The 20,295-nt window shown below is 41.2% G+C and overlaps 1 protein-coding gene across 1 annotated transcript in view; it reads right to left on the minus strand.

The window, feature by feature from the left end:
• NRDC (nardilysin convertase) overlaps nt 1-19,303 on the minus strand; it is a 46,957-nt gene extending 27,654 nt beyond the window's left edge. Inside the window, exons 1-10 of the mRNA XM_044430087.1 lie at nt 18,884-19,303; nt 12,818-13,091; nt 12,238-12,319; nt 8,149-8,302; nt 6,803-6,876; nt 6,040-6,135; nt 3,189-3,311; nt 2,786-2,843; nt 1,093-1,166; nt 847-916 (exon numbers count right to left, since the gene is read on the minus strand). Of these exons, the coding sequence (XP_044286022.1) occupies nt 847-916; nt 1,093-1,166; nt 2,786-2,843; nt 3,189-3,311; nt 6,040-6,135; nt 6,803-6,876; nt 8,149-8,302; nt 12,238-12,319; nt 12,818-13,091; nt 18,884-19,248 (1,370 nt within the window). The 5' untranslated portion in view covers nt 19,249-19,303. The remainder of the gene's footprint in view (nt 1-846; nt 917-1,092; nt 1,167-2,785; nt 2,844-3,188; nt 3,312-6,039; nt 6,136-6,802; nt 6,877-8,148; nt 8,303-12,237; nt 12,320-12,817; nt 13,092-18,883) is intronic.
• Nucleotides 19,304-20,295: the final 992 nt, after the last annotated feature.

Raw genomic sequence — 20,295 nt, forward strand, 5'->3', positions numbered from 1 at the left:
GATTTACTTTAGAGTAGACATGTATAGGATCACACTGAATGGGTTCGCACAACATGACATGCATGTTAGAATGATAAAAAAAACACAGTTGCTTGTTGTTTTGCATTACCCCAGTCATGGTGACTGACCATTGTGACTTACTATGATTGTCAACTCTAAGTCACAATGGCCAATTCCATATTTTCGCCCTATAACAATTACTTATGGTATCATCCAGATCAAATAACACAACCCACCAATTGGGTTGTGAAGCCCCAGAACAAGTGAGCCACGTGGCAAGAGCAGCTGTTGCTGTTTTTGCCAAACTGCTAGCCAGATAAAATGAACCCCAGTTTGGCACAGCTGTCATAGGTGTCCCAGTTCATTCCACCTCCCACCCCATATGAGGCAGCTCTTCCCAACTGATAATCCTTCTTGAGCCTTAGAGTAGGTCAAGCTTCCCTCCTTCTTGTTTAAGAGGTCTCCTCTGCAGTAGAAGGTGAGATTGCCTGCTCAGCTCCCCATCCTCTCTGCTGTGTCACATGAGTCCTGTGTATGCAGTAGAGACTGACAGCCACAGTGAGCTGGACTCACAATTCTGGCTGTCAAAGAGAAGAGCCTCATTACTTTCCATAGTGTTCATGGCATACCATCAGGTATAAGTAGGAGATAAGGAATAAGGGGGAAGGCAACCATGATGAGCTTGGTCATGCATCAGGTTCATTGGCACTTAACGGCAACTCATCACAGTGATTTACCAATGTGCTGTCATCACATCTGAACCTCCCCACTGTAAATTTGGTGAAATAAAATCAGTTTTATCATATCCATATGAGAGATTCCATCATAGCAAGACATGTAACTTACCTATAATGTTGTTCTTGTGGAGGAAGAGCCCAAGTGATATTCAGAGAGTGAGTTTTTCTGATTGGAACAACTAAATATTAAAGAAAATCAACTGTAAATGTAAAAGCATGATTAATCAACATTCTCATCATAATTATTTCAAAAGAAAAGGTACAAAAGACAGACTATTTTTAATTGCCATGTTAAAAATACAACATGAATTCAGTGCAGTTAGCACTCCGGGAACTGCCCATTCTGGTTACTCACCTCTGTAAAGTTTGTGAAAATCAGGTGTATCAAAAGGTTCGGTCAGGTGGCTAAACACTGGTCTCGGTAAATGACTTTAAAAACAAAAAGAAAAATTATGCACTATCATCCTAGCCCAGCAAGGGCAATCCTAAGATCATATTCTCATACATGAATTGTTTTTTCTGGATATAGCCTACCACAGCCAGCACTTACTGATCATCTGTTGTGGGAGAAGAATCTAATTCCAGATTCCACTTATCACAGGTGATCATACCACCATGTATTTGGCAGAAAGAAACTTATTTATAGTAATATGCACATGAACTGTTGCTCAAGCATTTTCCAGAGGAGCAGAAGTGAATATTCACAAAAAGTGTACTGGATTGTACATGTGCTAGTCTTTTAATTGCCAAATATGGCATTGCTGTTTTGGCTATAAACAAAAATCTTTGTATCAGGCTCACTATTAATTACTCAGAACTACACAAAATTTGAAGGGGAAAATGAAGACAGATACATTGTTTCCAACCCACAGTTTCTACAAATAAGAAACTGTGCCTTAAAAGTAAGGCACTGATCCAATCCTGCCTGCAAACTAAAATTTAAGGCAAAAATGAGAGGGTTCTTTATATTGCTCTTAGATACAAATATGCCTTTTAAGTATCATGCTCAGACAAACCCCCCTCCAAACATTAAAAATCACAAAACCAGTATTTGAAAACCAGCTGAAGTCAACAAGCACCATGTCTGCACTGTACACAAAGAAGCCTAACTTACAGCATTCTAGCATCAAATATACTTGTCTTATTAAACCTGTGCTTATCATAAACAGAGTGTATCTAAGAACACAGGCAGCAACCAACACACAGACCGGCTATTCATTAGACAGAATCCAGAGAAACATTGCAACATGTATTGTAATGATGAACAAGTAATGCCAGATTGACTCTAGGTTTCTCCTGACCTCTGTGTTATGTGCTGCTATCAAATAAAATGCTACTTAGTTTTCACAATATAAATAAATAAATAAGCAAGATTGCTTTTTTACAGCTATACAAAATGTGCTTCTCCAATTCTTTGTGCTCAATTTTGCCCACGGAAAATTCCATACTTCACTTGGAGGCAGGATGAAATTCAACAGAATCTGTCCCTCTATTGTTTATAGACTTCCTCTTGTGATCAACCTGGTTTTAGAAAGCCAGCTGAGCCAAGAGGAAGTCCACAATATGCACAGAACAAAGGTTGCACAACCAGCAGCCTTCCATGTCACACGTGGCAGCACAATCAAAAGCTACTACACGTGGCACGGAAGAGGAACGCTGCCTGTGCAGCACGTGGGGCTTGGTTCCTAGCAAGTGACCCATGAAAGCTGGTGCATTCACCAGGAGCTCGCTCAGAGCTGCAACCAAGTGGACTGCAGTCTGGAGAGCTGAGCTCAGGGAATCTCACAGATTCCCTCCCCTAAAACAGATTCCTCACATATCCTAACTTGGCTCCTGTATGATTGCTCTTTCCTTCCCACAGACATTAGGGCAGTGGCAAGGGGAACAGCAAGTAAAGCAGCAGTACAGGGACGAAGGGAAAGGGGCAAGAAACAAAAAGCTGTGACTATAACATGATCTTTGTGGTTGGACTTCCTTTGAATATAATGACTTGCATGCAAAATGGAGTGCAAAATTTCACATTGTAAATGCAAGAAAAAGAGACTTACTTGTTTGGGATCTCTGAGAAGATTTCAGTGACCCATTTTTCCAGGGTATCCAGGGTTTCTAAGTGGCAGGGCAGAGAAAAGCAATGCAAAACTCAACACATGGAAGGCTAGAAAAATCTTCTCAGAATGGTGATGTTCAAACCTGTTGATCAACTGTCTACAAGTACTATAACACCTGAAAGCTCAGTTTGCCCAGTATACATCAACTGTCCTTGCAATCTGGCACGTGGATTACATTTTAGAGTGTAGCTGAAGGAGAGAGGTTGAGTGCAGAGGCAATTTGCCCACCTTACTGAGAAAAAGAGATTAATTACCACCACCCAGGCTAGTGTATGCAGGACAGCAGCCTATACAATGCAATACACCACAGTAGACATCAGTTTTTTAAAAGAGCAGACATTACCTTTAGACTGCACAACTAAAGTCATATAGTGAGCGGAGTAATAGCGCTGCCAGAATTCCCTCAGTCTGGTATAGGTATCAATGTTGTTTTGTTTTGGTTCATGTTTCAGAGTGTCTGCATTACCTGTAAACAGCATCCAAAATAAAAGAATGTTCATAAAACATTGTGTTTAACTATCAGAGATGCATTAAACTGATCCCAAGAGTATTACTAATAATATATATGTGTATACACATGCACACACACACCATGCATATATACTCAAAGTTCCTGTTTCACATCACTAATATAGGTTGAGGAAGAATGTCAAGTTGAGTGTTAAAATGAAGTTTTCATTGGTAATATATTTCCCCACAGAATACCAATGTTGTGAAGTCCTCAATCCATTGTGTGACAGAGGGAGATACAGTGGTATCTCGGTTCACAAATGCCTCAGTTCATAACCAAATTGGGTCACGAATAGAAATTTTGGTAAAATTTTGCCTCTGTTCATGAACTCCACATCGGGTGAGGACCATGATCGCAGCCATGTTCCTCACACGAACACTCCAAACAATAATCTTCTCCCCTCCCACCATGAGGGGGAGCCATTAGGATGCACTCACCTTGGTCGAGGCTTTCCTGGCTCCTCACCAGCACCCGGCTTCCGAGGTGGAGTAAGGTCCCCTCACAGGAGGAGCAGGAGCAGGAGCAGGAGGCCGGAGAAGCGAGCATGGGGTGGCTCCCCCGGCCGTGAGAGGGCCGTGAGGAGGGAGGTAAGGACTGCTTTCCATGGACTGAGGTGAGGGGAGGCGAGGGACAGGGCCACAGCCATGGGGGTTAGATGCATGGTGGGCGCTCGGTGGCGGCGGCTTGCCCTGAGAAGGCCGTGGCAGAGGTGCAAGAGCCATGGCCCCGCTCCCACTCCACCTTGGCCCGTCCGTCACTGGGCTCGGAGAGGCAGCCGCTGCTTGGCCTGCAGCCCAGGTTGTGGCTCATATTTTTGAGGTTTAAAAAAAATGTATTAATTTATTTAAAACTTTTATATGCCGTCCTTTATGTATAACATAAAGTTATGGTTCAGAACGGATTAACCTTATTTACATTGAATCTTATGGGGAAATTTGACTTGGTTCGCAACCAATTCAGGTCACGACCAGAGTTGTGGAATGGATTAAGTTCATGAACCAAGGTACCACTGTGTCTTTCCAACCCTGTAGTATGAGTCTCTTACTTGTTACTGTGTAACTGTATGTTTTTCCCCTTTTTTCATATACATGTTTGTATTTTGCTCATTTTATATTCTCAGCCATTTTGTGCTGATGCCTGGTTTCAGGCAAGATTGTAAAGATCAAATAAAGATTAAATAACACTGTGTAAAATTCTTACACTTTTCCTCAAAAGGTCTTACACTTATCCTTTGCCAACCTCTAAAACAGAGAAGCCTCTTGAAATTCAAAGTCAATGGGAAAATAACTTCTCATGCATGCACATATGCACTGCATCCCCATTAGTTATATCTAAAACTAAAAATTGCAAGGCAAAACTCATGGAGAATGTCTGCTGTACTGACAAACATAGCACTAACACTGACAAAAGGAAGTATTTTGTCTAGCTTGTCAGGCTGTCAAACCCATTTCCCTCCTTTGCTTCTACATTCCAGAAACAGCTATTTTAAGCAGTAAGGAGAAAGAGGCCTCAACTCATAGTGCTAGCTCAATGTTTTTGAGGTTCTTTGTGCGAAGTACCCTCCACGAGCATAAGTGAATCTACTTCCACACCACAGTTTTCACTAGCTGATATTGCTCCTCATCTTCTTTCACTTCATTACTATCACTTGTTGCTTGACAAACGGTAGGCAAGTGGGTAGTAAGGCCTCCTACTTCTCTTCTTCATTCACACCACTGCTTCGGTCAGAATAAGAGACAGGTGAAGAAGGAGGTTGCAACACTGAAGCAGAGCAGCAAATTCAGGAGGTTCTTGTTTATGGGCCCCTGCTGTCCTCAGCAAATGCCAGCCATAACTACCTACCAGCCCACCATGCTTCCCTGCCCTGCTTCCTGGAACAAACTGTACGGAACAACAACAGAATAAACAGTTATGAAGAGAACTCCAAAACAGAGCAGGGAATCTCTTTATACAAGGCTAAGGAAGAAGCATGTGTAAACAGCTTGTGGCTAAAGGTTGGATCATCTTCTCACTGCAGCAAACTAGTTTGAACAGGTTTCCCTATTCTGCAGTATCTATAACTGAAAGCCATTAGTAGGCAACCTGATGCCCTTTAGATGTTTTGGATGACAACTTCCTTATTTGCCCATGCTGAATGGGCCTGTTGAAAGATGGAATCCAACACACGTGGAGCCCAACACGTTGCTTCTCCCAGCCCAAAGCTACATTTCACTTTAGCATTCCTTACACTGATTTATTCTAGGGCTGCAGGCTAAATAAATGTGCCACATTGTTTTGGTTTACAAAACATTTGCATCACAATAAAAAGATTTACATCTTCATAATGTTGAGTACCTTGTGTAAAACACATGATAACAATGCCAATTAAATTTGTTTCAATACTAGGTAATACAACAAAGTGTGGAAAAGTTGAAGGTGAATACTTCTGCAAGGTACAGTAGGTATTCAAAGATATACTGCCTCTGTAAAAGAAGATTTGATTCCTGACAATAACTAAGAGCTGCTTTGCTGGATAATATTAAAGCATGTAGCAATGGGAACTACATTCACTTCTTAGACTACAATTCTATAGCCTAAAAGTAAGACCAACGGAAATCTAAGTGACTTACTTTTGAACAGATACATATTAAGAATTCAGTCAGTCTTGATACATTATGCATTTATATGGTCACACAGAACATACCCCAAAAAAATTTCTTCATAGGGTGGCCAGACCTGGCAAGACTTCCAAACAACATTTCTCTTCGGTTTGCATCAGATGGCCTTGCAAGCTGATATTCTGTTAAAAAAAGTTTGCAGTTTTCAAGGCAATACTGGACTTTAACCCCAGCCTTGACTATAGCAATATAACAAAGTCATGTTCGTGAAAGTGTTCATTTTCTCAAAACTGGAAAAACAAACCAAAAGGACTAACTCAAACTATTTAACCATTTAACTTTGAATTCTGGAAGAGGAAACCAAAGCAGACCATAAAAGGCTTTGAGACAAGGAGTCCTGCATACAGCACTGTAGCTTTTCTGGATCACGCAATGGTCAGGGTGTTTGCTTTGAGATTGCCAACCATTTCGTGTGGGTTTTTTTCTTTTGTTTGTTTTTTGTTTTTTGAAAGAGCCAACTAGTTTTGATAACCTCAGATGCAGCCCTGGCTGCATGGTGGTTCTACCACATGCAGCACTTTTCTGAATGCACCAGACCAAATCCAGAGGACAGAAACCAGCTTCTGTATGGAAATTCCCCCACAGACTGCCCATGCAGACTTTTCTATTATATGTCTCTAGTCAAATTTTAGATGGACTATAGATGTAATATATTACATTTTTAGATGGAACTATAATGCAACCAGAAACCTATTCAACTCATCTCTCCCTTTTAATTGATCAGACCTCATACCAAGCAAAGGTACATATTAAAAAACTAAATGTAAATTGAAAAGTCAGACTTCTTACCACTGTCTACAGCCTCAACTTCTCGATCTATTGCATCCCGGATCATTAAAGGGTGAATAAAAAATTGTGCCCATCTGAAGCAGAAAGATATTGTAAACTTACATTTTTCCGACAACCTAAGAAGCTGACACAAAATTAATTTTCAGATATAAAAGAGTTGCAACTATATCTTACATGTCTACAATTAGTAACAGTAGAAAACAAGAAACTTTTACAACGTCAATGGAAGAGTTTGCACGATATGTTAAATTTCTTGGGAATTATAACCACACACTGTGCTTAAAATTCTTCTGGACTTGTTAGATGATCAGGCACAGCAAGGTTTTTGTGCCTCCTCCTCTTTCCCTGTTGGTTCTCCTGCACTATCTCAGGGAACACTGCGAAAGTATCAAAATGTCCCCTGAACCATGACAAGCCATTTAGCACAGACGACAGCTTGACTTTTCCTAAAACAGCAGCATTGAGAAAGTCAACACTGAACGTGCCTTTCCCAGTCATTTTGAGACACCCAAAATGTGGCCCCCACAGATCCCCAATACTACCTGTGTGTTGGGGTGGGGAGGGAGGGTGCCTATGATCAATCTTTATTTTTGTTTAAGTATCCCCTTACCCTTTCCACATCACTGATGTGTTAAGAAAGCCTATCAGGTCAGAAACTACTTGTTTTTGTGATCCCTCTGTTTCTATGGAGGAGGCCTGCTGCTCCAGGTTTACCCCAAGTGTTGACAGTGACTTCCTGCTACTGGCAGCAGGGGGGCACTTCAAAACTTGGGGAATCATTCGCCCTGTGTACCCCCACTGGAATTTCACCTCAAGTTTTACCATTTTCTAGGATGCTTGGCATACATTGCAAAACCAAGGAGACAGTTAAGGCTTTCTAGTACCCCCCAAAAACTAAGATATCCTACATGGAAGAGTGGACAAGGGGTGTCCCTAAAACACTTTTTACAGGTCCTTGGGTGTTTTTAGGGGAACCACGGTGCCTCTGATTTATTCACATGTATGAGAGAGAGAGAGAGAGAGAGAGAGAGAGAGAGAGAGAGAGAGAGAGACTTTATTGATGCTTAGACAGAAAAAAGTCCAACTACCATCAGTACTCCCCAACTAGCTATGCTCAATCCTCAATATAATTCTCCCTTACAGACTTTCTAAAATATTTCCTATTTTAATTAAGGAAATTATTTACTAGCTGTTACCTTAAATATGATAGTCTTTACATATTTACAAAGGCACCCAACTTTCTGAAGCAATTACTCAAAGCTTAACAATTATTCCATTAGAACCTTCAGTAATAAATAGAGAAGCAGTATCACTCCACTATAATGCCACCTTTTTGACTGAGATACCTATCAAGAGCTTCCTTGAAGTACTTCCTCTGTACATCAAATTGGAAGATTGTCCGTTCACAATCTGTTGAAGCATTGTCACTGCCCCCATGTTTCTTCAGAAAAGCATCAAACCCATTCTCATCTGGATATTTTGAACTGCCCATGAAAACCACTAGAACAAAAATCAGAATTAAGAAGATAATTGTAAATATTTGAAAATACAAATAAAGAACAGTCAGTCAGTCAGTCAGTCAGTCAGTGGAACAAGTAGCAATGCACCAGTTTTCTGATGAGCTTAGAATGATGAAAAGTAGGAGAAAGGCTTAGGGAAAATGAAACCAAACACTGTAAGGGGCACTGCATGGCTGGGATGGCAGAGAAATTAGATTATTTTTTTCATCAGCTTTGCATCAACAGTGTTCATTTCTTCTGATCCTATCTGGCTGAGTACTCCTAGAAGGTGGTTCTTGGAGACTATTGCTCAGTCCCTAGACTGCAGGCCTATAGCAGCCTTCCCCAACCCAGCACCCTCCAGATATTTTAGGCTCCAATTCCCATCAGTCCCAGCATGAAAAATTGTCAGGAGCTATCATCCCAAAGATCTGAAACACGTTGGGCTGGGAAAGGTGGGTCTATGGGATTCTACAGGGCTCTATTTTCTTTCCTTTGCTTGTTACCACTTGTGTGAATTCACTAGGAGAGGTCATCCAAGGTTTTAGGATGAACTGGATCACTTTGCTCAAGATAACCATCGCCTAGATACAGCAATGGATTGGATGTTGGCTAACAAAATGATACTCAGTTGCGACCCAACAAAGATTCTAATGATAAGTAGACCAGCTAATCTGGGATTGGAAGTACAACTTGTTCTGGAAGTGGATCCATTCCATCCAAAGGAAGTAGTTTACAACTTTGGGCTCTTCTGGATCCAACACGGATCTTAGATGTATAGCTGGCTGCTATGCTTGGTATTGCCTTTGTCCAGTTTTGGTTGATATACTATTTGCTTTCCTTCCCGAAGGAGGCAGATCTCTCTGATTAGTGATATATACCCTAGGCACAATCCTATATATGTTTAGACAGAAAAAGTCCTGTGACTGCAAGCATTCACCAGCTACCATACACAGAAGCACGTCCTTAATCACTTCCTTTTTTAGATTGCTGTAATGTGCCCTACATGGAACTGCTCCTGAAGAATGCTCAAAAACTGAAGATAGTGCAAACAAGCCAGATTGTTTTTTGGTGTGACTTTTACAAAGAATACTACACTGGCTTTAGATCAATTGTTTACAATTTATTTCAATGCCAAATGTAAAGTGCTAGCTCATCTCTATAAAGTTGTAAGAAATAAACGAGCAACCTACAGAGCCTCAGAGTACCCTGCACACTTTTCCCCTTGCCTGAAAAATCAGCTACTTACTTGGAAAAAGCAGCTCATAAACAGTAATCCAGAGCAGAATAGCTGTGAGATAGTGAGAAAGCTTTGCTGTACTATTAGCAGCAAGAAAACAATAATCTGAATCACTGCAAGCAACCACTGGAACCAAAAATTGTACACCCCTGCCTAAATGGTTTGGGGTCAAGATATCTGAAAGTCTTCCCCCTGCTAGATGAACACAATCTTAGAATATGGTTATAAAATGTATTACCAAATGATTTATAAGCAAATCCAATATTAAGCACTAACCACAAATGTTAAATACAACAATAGAAAGATTCAGTACTGAATCTTAGTGACATGGCATTCCAGTCAGTAAGACTTGCTCAAAAGCACAAATGCAAATAAACTAACCTTGCTGTTGAACCCAGCAAGCACATTTTCACAAATTCATAGAATGGTGTAATGAAAATGTCTTTATTTTAAATATATAGACCTCTTCCACTAGAGTACTAAGGTTGTATATACTGTACAACCTTAGACATGTATGTTTAGAAGTAACCCCCACTGACCTTGGTTGAGTGCAGCCATAAGATACTATTCAAAGAGATGGGCAGATACAGGTACCTAAAGGAACGCCTGCGTCCATATTTGCCCTCCCGCCCCTTGAGATCAGCAGCAGAGGCTCTCCTCCGGGAGCCTTCCGTGAGAGATATCAGGAAGCAAAGTATCCGGAGGAGGGCTTTCTCTGTAGTGGCGCCCCATCCATGGAATGCACTCCCCAGAGAGGTCCGCCTGGCGCCGTTGTTATTTGTTTTTCGGCGCCAGGCCAAGACCTTTTTATTCAAACAATATTTTAACAATGTTTAATATTTATAGGTTTTAATTGTGCAGCCAGGGTGTTTCCGAATTTTAATTGTAATTTGTTATTTGTATTGTATTTATTTATTTCTGTGAGCCGTCCCAAGGCTATATAGCAAGGGGATGGCATATAAACACTTTAATTAAATAAATAAATAAACATTTTTTTTGTTTTGCAGTAAACGTCAAACCACTCTTGAAATTTCCTAAATGCAGTTTGGGAATGTGGAACAGAAACAGCTGAAATACTTATCCGCATTTCTTTGGTAAATTCCTGTTTTGAGATCAAATGGTTTGAAGGTCTGTGTAAAATAACTGAAGCAAAACTAAGAAATTTTTAATTTATGTTTTGTTTCAAAGACTGAAGGACTGCAAACATCAACAATGAGAGAGAAAAATATATGACTTTCACTGAAGGCTTAAGCAATGTAGGTATAGTGTGGTGATGGAGTGACAGTTACTGATACCACTAAGAGGGGAATGAGGAGTTGTTTCTTTGATAAGGGAAGAGAAGATCAAAACTGGTACCATCGGATTGGGGAATAACTGAATATTCTAAAGATACCCATTGGTCTTAAATTTAAACAGAGGTAATAAGAGGCAATACACCAAAGCTTATTGGGTGAAGGATTTTGACTGGAGCAAATATAAGGAGCTACTTGATGTCTAGGAGTTTGCCTGGGAGAGGTTTGCCTGAAGAAGAGTCATTAGGAGGTGGATTGGTGAGATGCTGTAAAGTCTGAGGAAGAAATCAGCCAAGAAGATGAGTAGCTGCAACACCAGAAAGCCAATCTGAAGGCTGGGAGCATGTGCGGCAGAAGCTGAAGAAGGTCCACAGATGAGGAAAGGAAGACTCCTGGAGCTGCCTTCTGAGGAAGGAGCAGAAGCCTGACTATCAGTTGATGGCAGTGATCTGAAGAAAGAACAGCCACTGGATGAGACTTAAGACTTCAAGGGAACCTGGTAAACAGCCTTAAAAGTTCCAGGTGGGTATAAGTCCTGATCAGAGAAAGGACTGCTTCTCAAGTCCTTGTTGCTAGGCCTATCAGTTATAAGGGGTGGAGTTTGATAAGCGAATTGGCTTAAATTTGGTTAGGGTTAGGAACTGGAACTTCTAATACCTGACTGATGATAACAATAATAATATAGATGCTCTGTTTTTAAAACAACAGTATAGAAAATGTGTTAATAAAGTTAACAAACCTTAAATAATAAGATTTATACCTTTAATAAAAATTGTTGTTGTTTTTGTTGTAACACTACATGTATATCTCACCTTTCTTCTTCTTGGAGGGAACCCAAAGCAGCTTTCATAGTTCTCCTCCCCTTCATTTTATCTTCACCACAACAACCATGTGAGGTAGGTAGGCTAAGAATGTGTGACTGGACCAAAGTCACCCAGTGGGGACTAGCACCTAGATCTCCTGAGTCCCAGTCCAGCACTCTTAACTACTAAGCCTGGCTATCACTGTTTATATTCCTCATACCTCTGTTTGCTTCATTCCTAATGACCAGCTACCTAAGCAAAGATGTGTATATTAAATACACCTTCCTGTGGTGAGGTGTGATTTAGGAATGCCCCAGTAAGAAGCACTCATCTACATTTAGTGTTAGTGGTGAGATTACCGCAGAATAGAGAGTTCAACCTAAGCTAGTTCCACATAAGCTGTAGAAACTGTTTGGTTTTTTAAGGGTATTATAGGTATCCATACTAGCAACATGCAATATTTAATGTTGCATATATGCAACTGGGATGTTATTATGCTTGAATTCTTGAGCCCATGTAAAAATATATATAACAGATGCAAAGCTACACAACAGCAACTTTTTGGTAAATGCAAAGAAAGATGAAACAAACAAAAACATACTGTGTTCCAGAAAATGTGCCAGCCCAGGCAGATCTTCAGGGTCAGAGAAACTGCCAACACCAATACAAAGTGCAGCTGCAGACTGGAAGAAGACAACAAAATGTTTTAGAAAAGCATTACGAGCTTATATATAAAACTACTACATTCCCTAAGGAAAAAAATATACAAGGAACACTGAAAGCGACAGACTCATTGTCAGTTCTATACAAGACAGAATGTAACCTAAATTCTGGAACTGCAGAGGAGTATTCATATATCAAGTGGTTTAGAAAAGGCACACATGAAAATAATGCTCTCTTTAACAGATGCGAAACTTTGTCTTTGCTGCAACAGTGAAATGGTCCTGGTTTGCAAGTGGCCAGAGAGATGGGGGGAATATCACTACTGGATTACATTTTCTGCATTCTACCTTGCTGACTGTAAACCATAACAGCAGTATTGCTTATCTTAGATACAGTATTATTGTAGGTCAAAAATGCTCCCAAACAGTAGCAAGGTGATTTTCTGTTCTCTGAACCCTATAAATATCAGTTTATACCCGGCCATTATCATTGTTCAACTAAATCAAAAGTGGATGTACCTGCTTTTCTGTACAATTCCTCTTCCTTGTCTCCTCTTTATCTCCTAACTCTTCCAGTTCACTGTCAGGGTCATCAAGATCCTCATCATAGTCACCACATTCATCATCATATCCTTCTTGGTCGTCTTCAATTTCTGCTCCAGAATCTTCATCTTCATCAGTGTCTTCTTCAGAGTCATCCTCTCCCTCGGAAGACAATGCACAAGGGCTACCATCTGGATTATTTAAGTCCGAAATGAGCAACGCACACAGGTCATTTTGGAGTCTGATGTACCTACAAAATATGCATATCATCATCAAAACATTGAGCTTTTACATTAGTTCTCAATGTTCTACCAAATAAAAGGGTTAGTGTTAGCATTCCTGTATTTTCCAAATTATTCTAGACCCCATTTATTTATTTATTTAAAACTTTTGTATGCCATCCCTTATGCATGGCATCGCAGGAGGACTTACAATCTCTGGACAGCTTACAATAATGACAGATTCACTCAGGTCATCAGAACTGCTAAACAATCATTCTTTCCCTTTTGAATAGATTCTAACACAAAGAGGAAAGATCCAGATCTGGATTGGTAATTCCATGAATGTGACAGGCTCCTTCTATTCACAAAAGGCATGGGGATCCATTAGGCTCCCTTACAATTCCTCCATCCCCTAGCCCCTGCTGTGATGCCACTCATATCACTCTGAGGGTCTGCTAGCGTTCAGAGCAATTTTTCAGGAGTCACAGGAGGCTCAAGGAGGAACTGGGAAGTTCCCTTCCCTCCCTCCTTCCTCCTGCATGAACAGAACTCTAGATCCAACACAACAAATTTGTGATAGTAATTGTATTAGCTAAACTGAATAAGTTGTTTCTCTCTCATTGTTTCTGCTCTGTATTTTAACCTGAATCAGTCATATGACCATAATAAAGGCTGGCTGGTTTTCACAATTTAATACCAGATACTACAGATGGCATGCCTGTCTCTGGTGTAAATGAAGTACCCTATCTTGGAATGATACACAGTATAATCATTAAGATACAAATTCTACAGACAGGACAATAGTGAAGACCTAGAATACAAATTATTCATGGTATTTTTATTCAACTATTCAGATAGTTATCATATCCCAAAGCTGCTCAATCAAAAAGAGAAACCAATCCTGCTATCTGATTTACAAATGAAAACAGCAATACACCCAAAGGAAAGAAGAGGAAAGGGAAAAGATAAAGGAAGGAGATCTTCAAAGCTAGAAAAAGCAGTGAGCGATAAGCATGGAGTTTATATCCAGTTTGCACTAGGTTACTCTTTCCTTGCTGGTGTTCTTGATTGAATAGCACAGTGGTTCTAGCTGCTCTGGCCAATGGATGGAGCGAGACTGTCCTTTCCCCTTTACTTTCCAATTGCCCAAGGCAAGAGGCAACTGGATGAGCTAAGTACATTTATATTCAAAATGTGGTTTTAAAATACAGGTTTTATATGCTAGTTTATGAGACTAGAGGAAAATAGGCTATGATGTAATAATATGAGTTCTGCTTGCTCATTTAAAAGCAATTCTGTAGCACATTGAACAGGTGCAAATGCCTCTAAAAGCCCGTTCAAGTAACAGTGATGATGATTTCTTCAACACCGAAAGAAAGATTTTGTACAGTAAGTAATATTAGTGAAAACTAAGTCCAGTTGAATTTATTTGAGTGAAAATTTTACAAGGTTCCTTTTCTATTCTGTTTCCTGACTCCTAGCTGAGCAGATCTAGAAAGCAGAGGAAGGGGTATACAAACAAGCAAGCAAGTTCCCAGAGAGCAAGCAGTCTGAGCAAGCTAACAGGACTCTAGCAGTGGAGTTTGGCAAGGTAGGGCAAGGGGGAGATGCCTAACTTTATTTTTTTCTTGTAACATATGTATGAATAGGAGTCTGTTGTTAAACTTCAGGGAAGACAGGATAAAGCAAAAGCAATCCCAATGCAATCATTAAGGTACAATTGAAAAGATGTACTGCAGCATCTCTACACTGATTCTTTCCTTGCCTGCAATTTACATGGCCTACAAATGCAACTAATGTAAGCTGGTTACCCTATTGGAAGAAAAAGTGAGACTACTGGAGGATAGGAATGTGTGAGGTGTCCAGTTGCCAAGTGAGAGTCTGTAGGATTCCCAGGGCTCAGTTCCCAGAATCTGGTCCGCTTTGTTGCAGCTGTGAATCTGAACTCAGTCAGCACTCACCAGAAATCAAGCCCTGCACAGCCACAGCATAAGGGTCATCTCTCTTTTGCATCACATGCAACAACAGCCTTTCTATGTGCTGCACATGACACAGAAGAAGGTTGCCAGTTGCACCACCTTTGTTCCACAAGTGTTCACAGACTTCTTGGCTCAGCTCTCTTTCCAAGACAGGGCTGAGTACAATAGGAAGCTCTTGAAGGCTAGAGTGGTGGATTCCATGGAGCTTCATTGCAACCATAGTACTGGAGTATACACCTTCAAGCAAATAAGAATAGATGAAGAGTTCTGAGAAGCAGGGATGGACCTACAACAATAATGTGAAATATAGGAGCTAGAACAGCAACACAACAAGCTTGAGGCATCTGATTTCATTTTCTGGTGTTCTGTGAGAATGCTATGGAAATCTTGATTTCAGCAAAGTTTCTGGCACGGTATCCATGATATCCTGATTAATAAAATAACTAAAAGTGGGCTAGATGAAAGAACTATCAGGTAGATTCACAGTTGGCTACAGAAGCAAACTCAAAGAGGGCTCATCTATGTTACCTTTTCAAACTGGGAAGAGGCAATGAGCAGTGTACCACAGGGTTCAAGTCCTGGGCCCAATGCTCTTTAACGTTTTTATCAAAGATTTGGATGAGTAGGTACATGGAATGCTTATCAAATTTAAAGATAACTGGCCTATCCAATGTCATGTTAATACCCTGGAAGAAAGAAATAAAATTCATGGTGATCTTGATACACTGGCTAAAATCAATAGAATGAAGTTTAATAGAGACAAATGCCAAGTTTCGCACTAGGAAAAAGTAACCTAATGCATCATTTTGAGATTTAGGACACTTGGTTCAACAATCTTATAAGACAGAGAGATCTTGAAATACTTGCAGATTACAAGCTGAAAATGAGTCAACACTGTGCTGTGTCTGCAAAAAAGGCAAATGCTATTTTGGCCAGCATTAATAAAAGTTATCACTTTCAAATCATGTGAATACTAGTTCCCCTCTATGCAATACTATTTAGGTATCATATTGAGTACTACAGCCAGTTTTGGGCACCACAGTTTTAAAAAGATGCAGGCAAACTGGTAAGGAGTCAAAGGAGAGCAACAAAGATAATCCGTGCACAGGAAACAAAACTGAATGAGGAAAGAGGGAAAGAACTGGACATGTTTAGCTTTGAAAAGACTGAAGGGAGATATAATAGCACTTTTCAAGTACGTGAAAGGCTGACACACAGAGGTGGGCTGGGAACTCTTCTCAATCATCCCAGAGTAGAGAAGGTGGAACAATAGGGTAAGTTACAGGAAGCCACATTCCAATTGAACATAAGGAAAAACTTCCTGTCTGTCAGCACAATATGACAATAGAACCAATTAACTAGGGAGGTTGTGGGCTTTCGCACAATGGAGGCATTCAAAATAAAACTGGACAGCTGTTAGGGATGCTTTAACTTGGAGACTGCATTAAGCAGGGGGTTGGATCCAATGGCCTTATTAGCCCCTCCCAACGCTATTATTCTATGATACCGAAGCAAAAACATATATACATACAATAGAGTTGGAAAAGATCACCATCTTTAAAGAAAAAAGAAAAAACGTGATATACCTTCTTATCACACACACACTGGTCTTACAAAAAATAAAAAATAAAAAATCACAAAGCAGAATTGTCCAGTCTCAATGGAAAAGTAGTGCACAATCTTGTCAGTTCCCTTTGGCAGTAGAACCAACAAAAATATCAAGGGAAAGCCAAAGGACTGGCTGCAAGAGGAAGAACAAGGTAATGTGAGAAACTGATATGGGCTTCTCAAGAGGGTACTGTCATTGTTAACTGAGCAATAGATCACAACATAGCAGTGGCAAGAATGGCAACACAGTAGATAATGTCACAAAAGTGTTACTAACCAGCATATTTGATTCAGAAACTATATATTCTATGCACAGCTCTAATGACATTTAATTTTTTTTATGAATTCCATTTCATATCTGCTGAAACATGTTATATTTGTAGCATGTGTGGGAAATATAGCAGGACCCCCGTATCCACTGGCCCAGTTTCTGCCTTTGCAGTTATAACTGTGGTTGACCTCAACCAAAAGAGTAGCTATAAAGTGCTGTAAAGTACCACAGAGAAGTCATAGAGTGCTACCTGTAAATGAAATTCTTGCTTTAATAGGAAAAGAAAAGAATGGTAGGATGAGGTAAGAATGAATGCAATTGTGTGTGGGGGGGGATAACTGTATATAGTATACATAATATAGTGTTCCCTTTTATCTGTGGCTTCAGGCTGGGGGACTTGGAACCAATCCTTATGGATATAGGGGTCCTGCTGTATATATACACATGCACTAACTGTACCTACCAATAGAACTAGTATGGCTACTGGGTCTATTACCCATGTTTATACAAAGTTTTAGGGTTTACAGTTGGACTACAACTGCTCACCATTGGCTATGCTAGGGATCATGGGAACTGCCATCCAACAACATCTAGAGGAACACACCTTCCCCACCCCTGGTTTATGCAGCACACCTTGAAATTCTTCAGGCTGAGAAACAGCCCTCTGTCAAAGGAATCAAAACATTTTGTAACCTGATGCCACCTCTCTGCTCATATAAATCCACAGCACAAATGAAGTGCATATGTGCAGGGGAGTATCTGTCAAAACATTTCATACCACTAAGGAAGTTGGCCATCTAATGGCCAAATAAGAAACAGTAAGGCCACCACGATTCATCTTGGAAACTGTCTTTTTCAGAGACCCCTGTAGAAGTTTACACACAACAACTGTTCCCACACTCTGCTTAAATGTAGGCAAAAGAGAGAGAGAGACAGAGACAGAGAGAGGGTGGCCCCATTCACTTAGGCTTTGGCCCCACCCAGCACTGGCATGCAGCTTCAGACAAATTACCCTGCAGCAAATGCAGTCCTCAACAAAAAATGTTTCACCACCTCATCTTATGTAATACATCATATTTATTAATGCTTGATTTCTTTTCTGTTCTCTCTCACTTGCTCTTTTCTTTCTTTCATTCTCTTTTTTGTCATATGCCGTTTACCTAGGAATATGTCCAAGTGAGTCCTATTTCCAAGTAAACACATTCAAGATGTGGGTTAGACTGACATGAGTCTAATGCCTGAGCAGATGTTTGAACCTAAGTCTCCTAGTCCAGGTCCAATGCACTAATTCCTACACTGGGGGGCCATCAAATGGTGTGGAACTGGGTCATCATGAGCATTAACTGACCAAAACTGATGAGCTATAAGATAAAAATACAAGAAGCCTTCATTTGTACTGGATCAAACAGACCTTATAAAATCCAACATTTTGTTTCACAGAAGCTGACCACAAATCACTCCTCTAGGAAATCCAGAAGCAGGACATGAAAACAGGTCGTATCACCCAACTTGTTCACCTAGCAACTAACATTTTGGATACATTGTTACAAACATGGAGCCTACAGCCAACACAGCTAAAAGCAACGGAAAGGCTTATGCTACTCCAATTTATCTACCCTCAACCTCATTAACAGCATGTAACAGCACCTCTTACACTACCAATGAGTTTCAGTCATGGCCATTAGTTTAGATGGCCTTTTTAATAATGAGAAGCGTGCAGACAAATTCACCTTCCTTCTTTATTCAAGGATGAAGGAGACATCCCATGTCTCTAAGTTAGCTTTCCCCAACCTGGAACCGTCCAGGTGTGCTGGACTACAACTCATCTCCTCGGCTGTGGATGCTGCGAGCTGCACTTCAGACACATCTGGAGGGCGCCAGGTTGGGGGAAAGCTGGCTTAGAAGTTTCATGCCCACCTGACTCGCCCACTACCTCTGGCAGCCTTTCCCTTCAACTACTCACCTGTATTGCTTAGGATCGCTGGGGGACTTGACAATCTCTGGATCCCCCAAATTGGGGGTGGGCTCGTAGGCGACGGCAGCGGTGCCCTCTCCATCTGCTTCCGGCTCGTCCTGAATTGCACCGGCCTTGGCCCCACGGCTGCCCTCCAAATCCTCAGACTGGTCCGGGCCGCAGACGGGAGAGGCCTTGGCCCTGCCCGGCATGGCTGTCACGGCAGCGGCGGCGCGGCACACAAGAAACCCGGCGGCGGTAAGGCTCCTTCGGAGCTCGGCTTGATGGTCACGGCGACTACGGCTGACGAGGGTTCGAAGCTGCTTCGCCACCGGGCTTGCACGCGATAAAGCGGCTACCGCAACTCCCAGCATCAACCGCAGGCCAAAGCCCGGCCCGGCAACTCCTGCTCTCCGCCACAGGCCGGTGCCAAGGGCCGGAACCCACCATTACTGACCAATCAGAACAGCGCTGAACATTCACGTGCCACACGCAGCAAATCGTAGGCTCCCTCGAGCGCAGGCCGTCTCTTTGAGAGGACACATTCAGGCTTAGGAGGCAAGAGTGGGATAATCCATTCCTGTGAGGTAGGGTGGGGGAAAGATTAGGGGCTAAAGCACATTATTGTGCTTTATTGTGGCATGAAGCCTCCCCTGCGTTTGTTTATTTATTCAAGGTCTTCTCTCCACGAAAGACTGGCGTTTGACGTTTCCCTTTAAACGATATAAAATGTACGTTTTCCTCAAAACTTTGTTAGGACTACCCAAATGCTTGTTTTAAAGAGAGGCTCTTCTAGGTTGGGACATCAAGCTGTCAGTCATAGAAAAATAGACCAATAATTTGGGACAGATGCCTCCAAGCGCATCTTTTCGAATGTGGGGCAATGGGAGGAGTCCCTACGCGCGGTAGGGCATAGAAGGAGGAGAAGACGTGCCTGCTTTGGTAGTCATGCAGGTGATGTCTAGATTATCTCTGTGCGTATCTATTCTATAGTAAGGATCACTGAGTTCAATAAAAGCTGCTTCCAGACAAAAAGGTATAGTTAAACACACTTTCTTAAGCACAAATCTAATGAATGCAGTGTTTACTTCTGAGTAGACATACACAGGATTGTATTCTTAGGCTCATTATTAAAAAACACCACCAGGTGACAAATGTAGAGTAATTAACTCGTTTTTGTGAGGGGTTTTTATGTGAAGTGATCGGAATTTTAGTATACATTTTTCTTTTTAGTTCTTTTTCAACGGGCCTCTCCTGAACGTTACACTTGTGTAACCATCACATGACCTGCGGACTCTTTTTCCATCTCTTCACCTAAGACTGACTGATCTGGATTTACGAACAGTGTGGCTTCACCATTTAGTCGTTTCTCCCCTCCCCCTGCATAGCACCTCACCTGAAAAAGAGACCCGGAGATTTTG

Source organism: Varanus komodoensis, unplaced genomic scaffold (assembly GCF_004798865.1).
Source record: "Varanus komodoensis strain SLA01 unplaced genomic scaffold, ASM479886v1 scaffold20_1, whole genome shotgun sequence".
In the NCBI taxonomy this organism is placed as follows: Eukaryota; Metazoa; Chordata; class Lepidosauria; order Squamata; family Varanidae; genus Varanus; species Varanus komodoensis.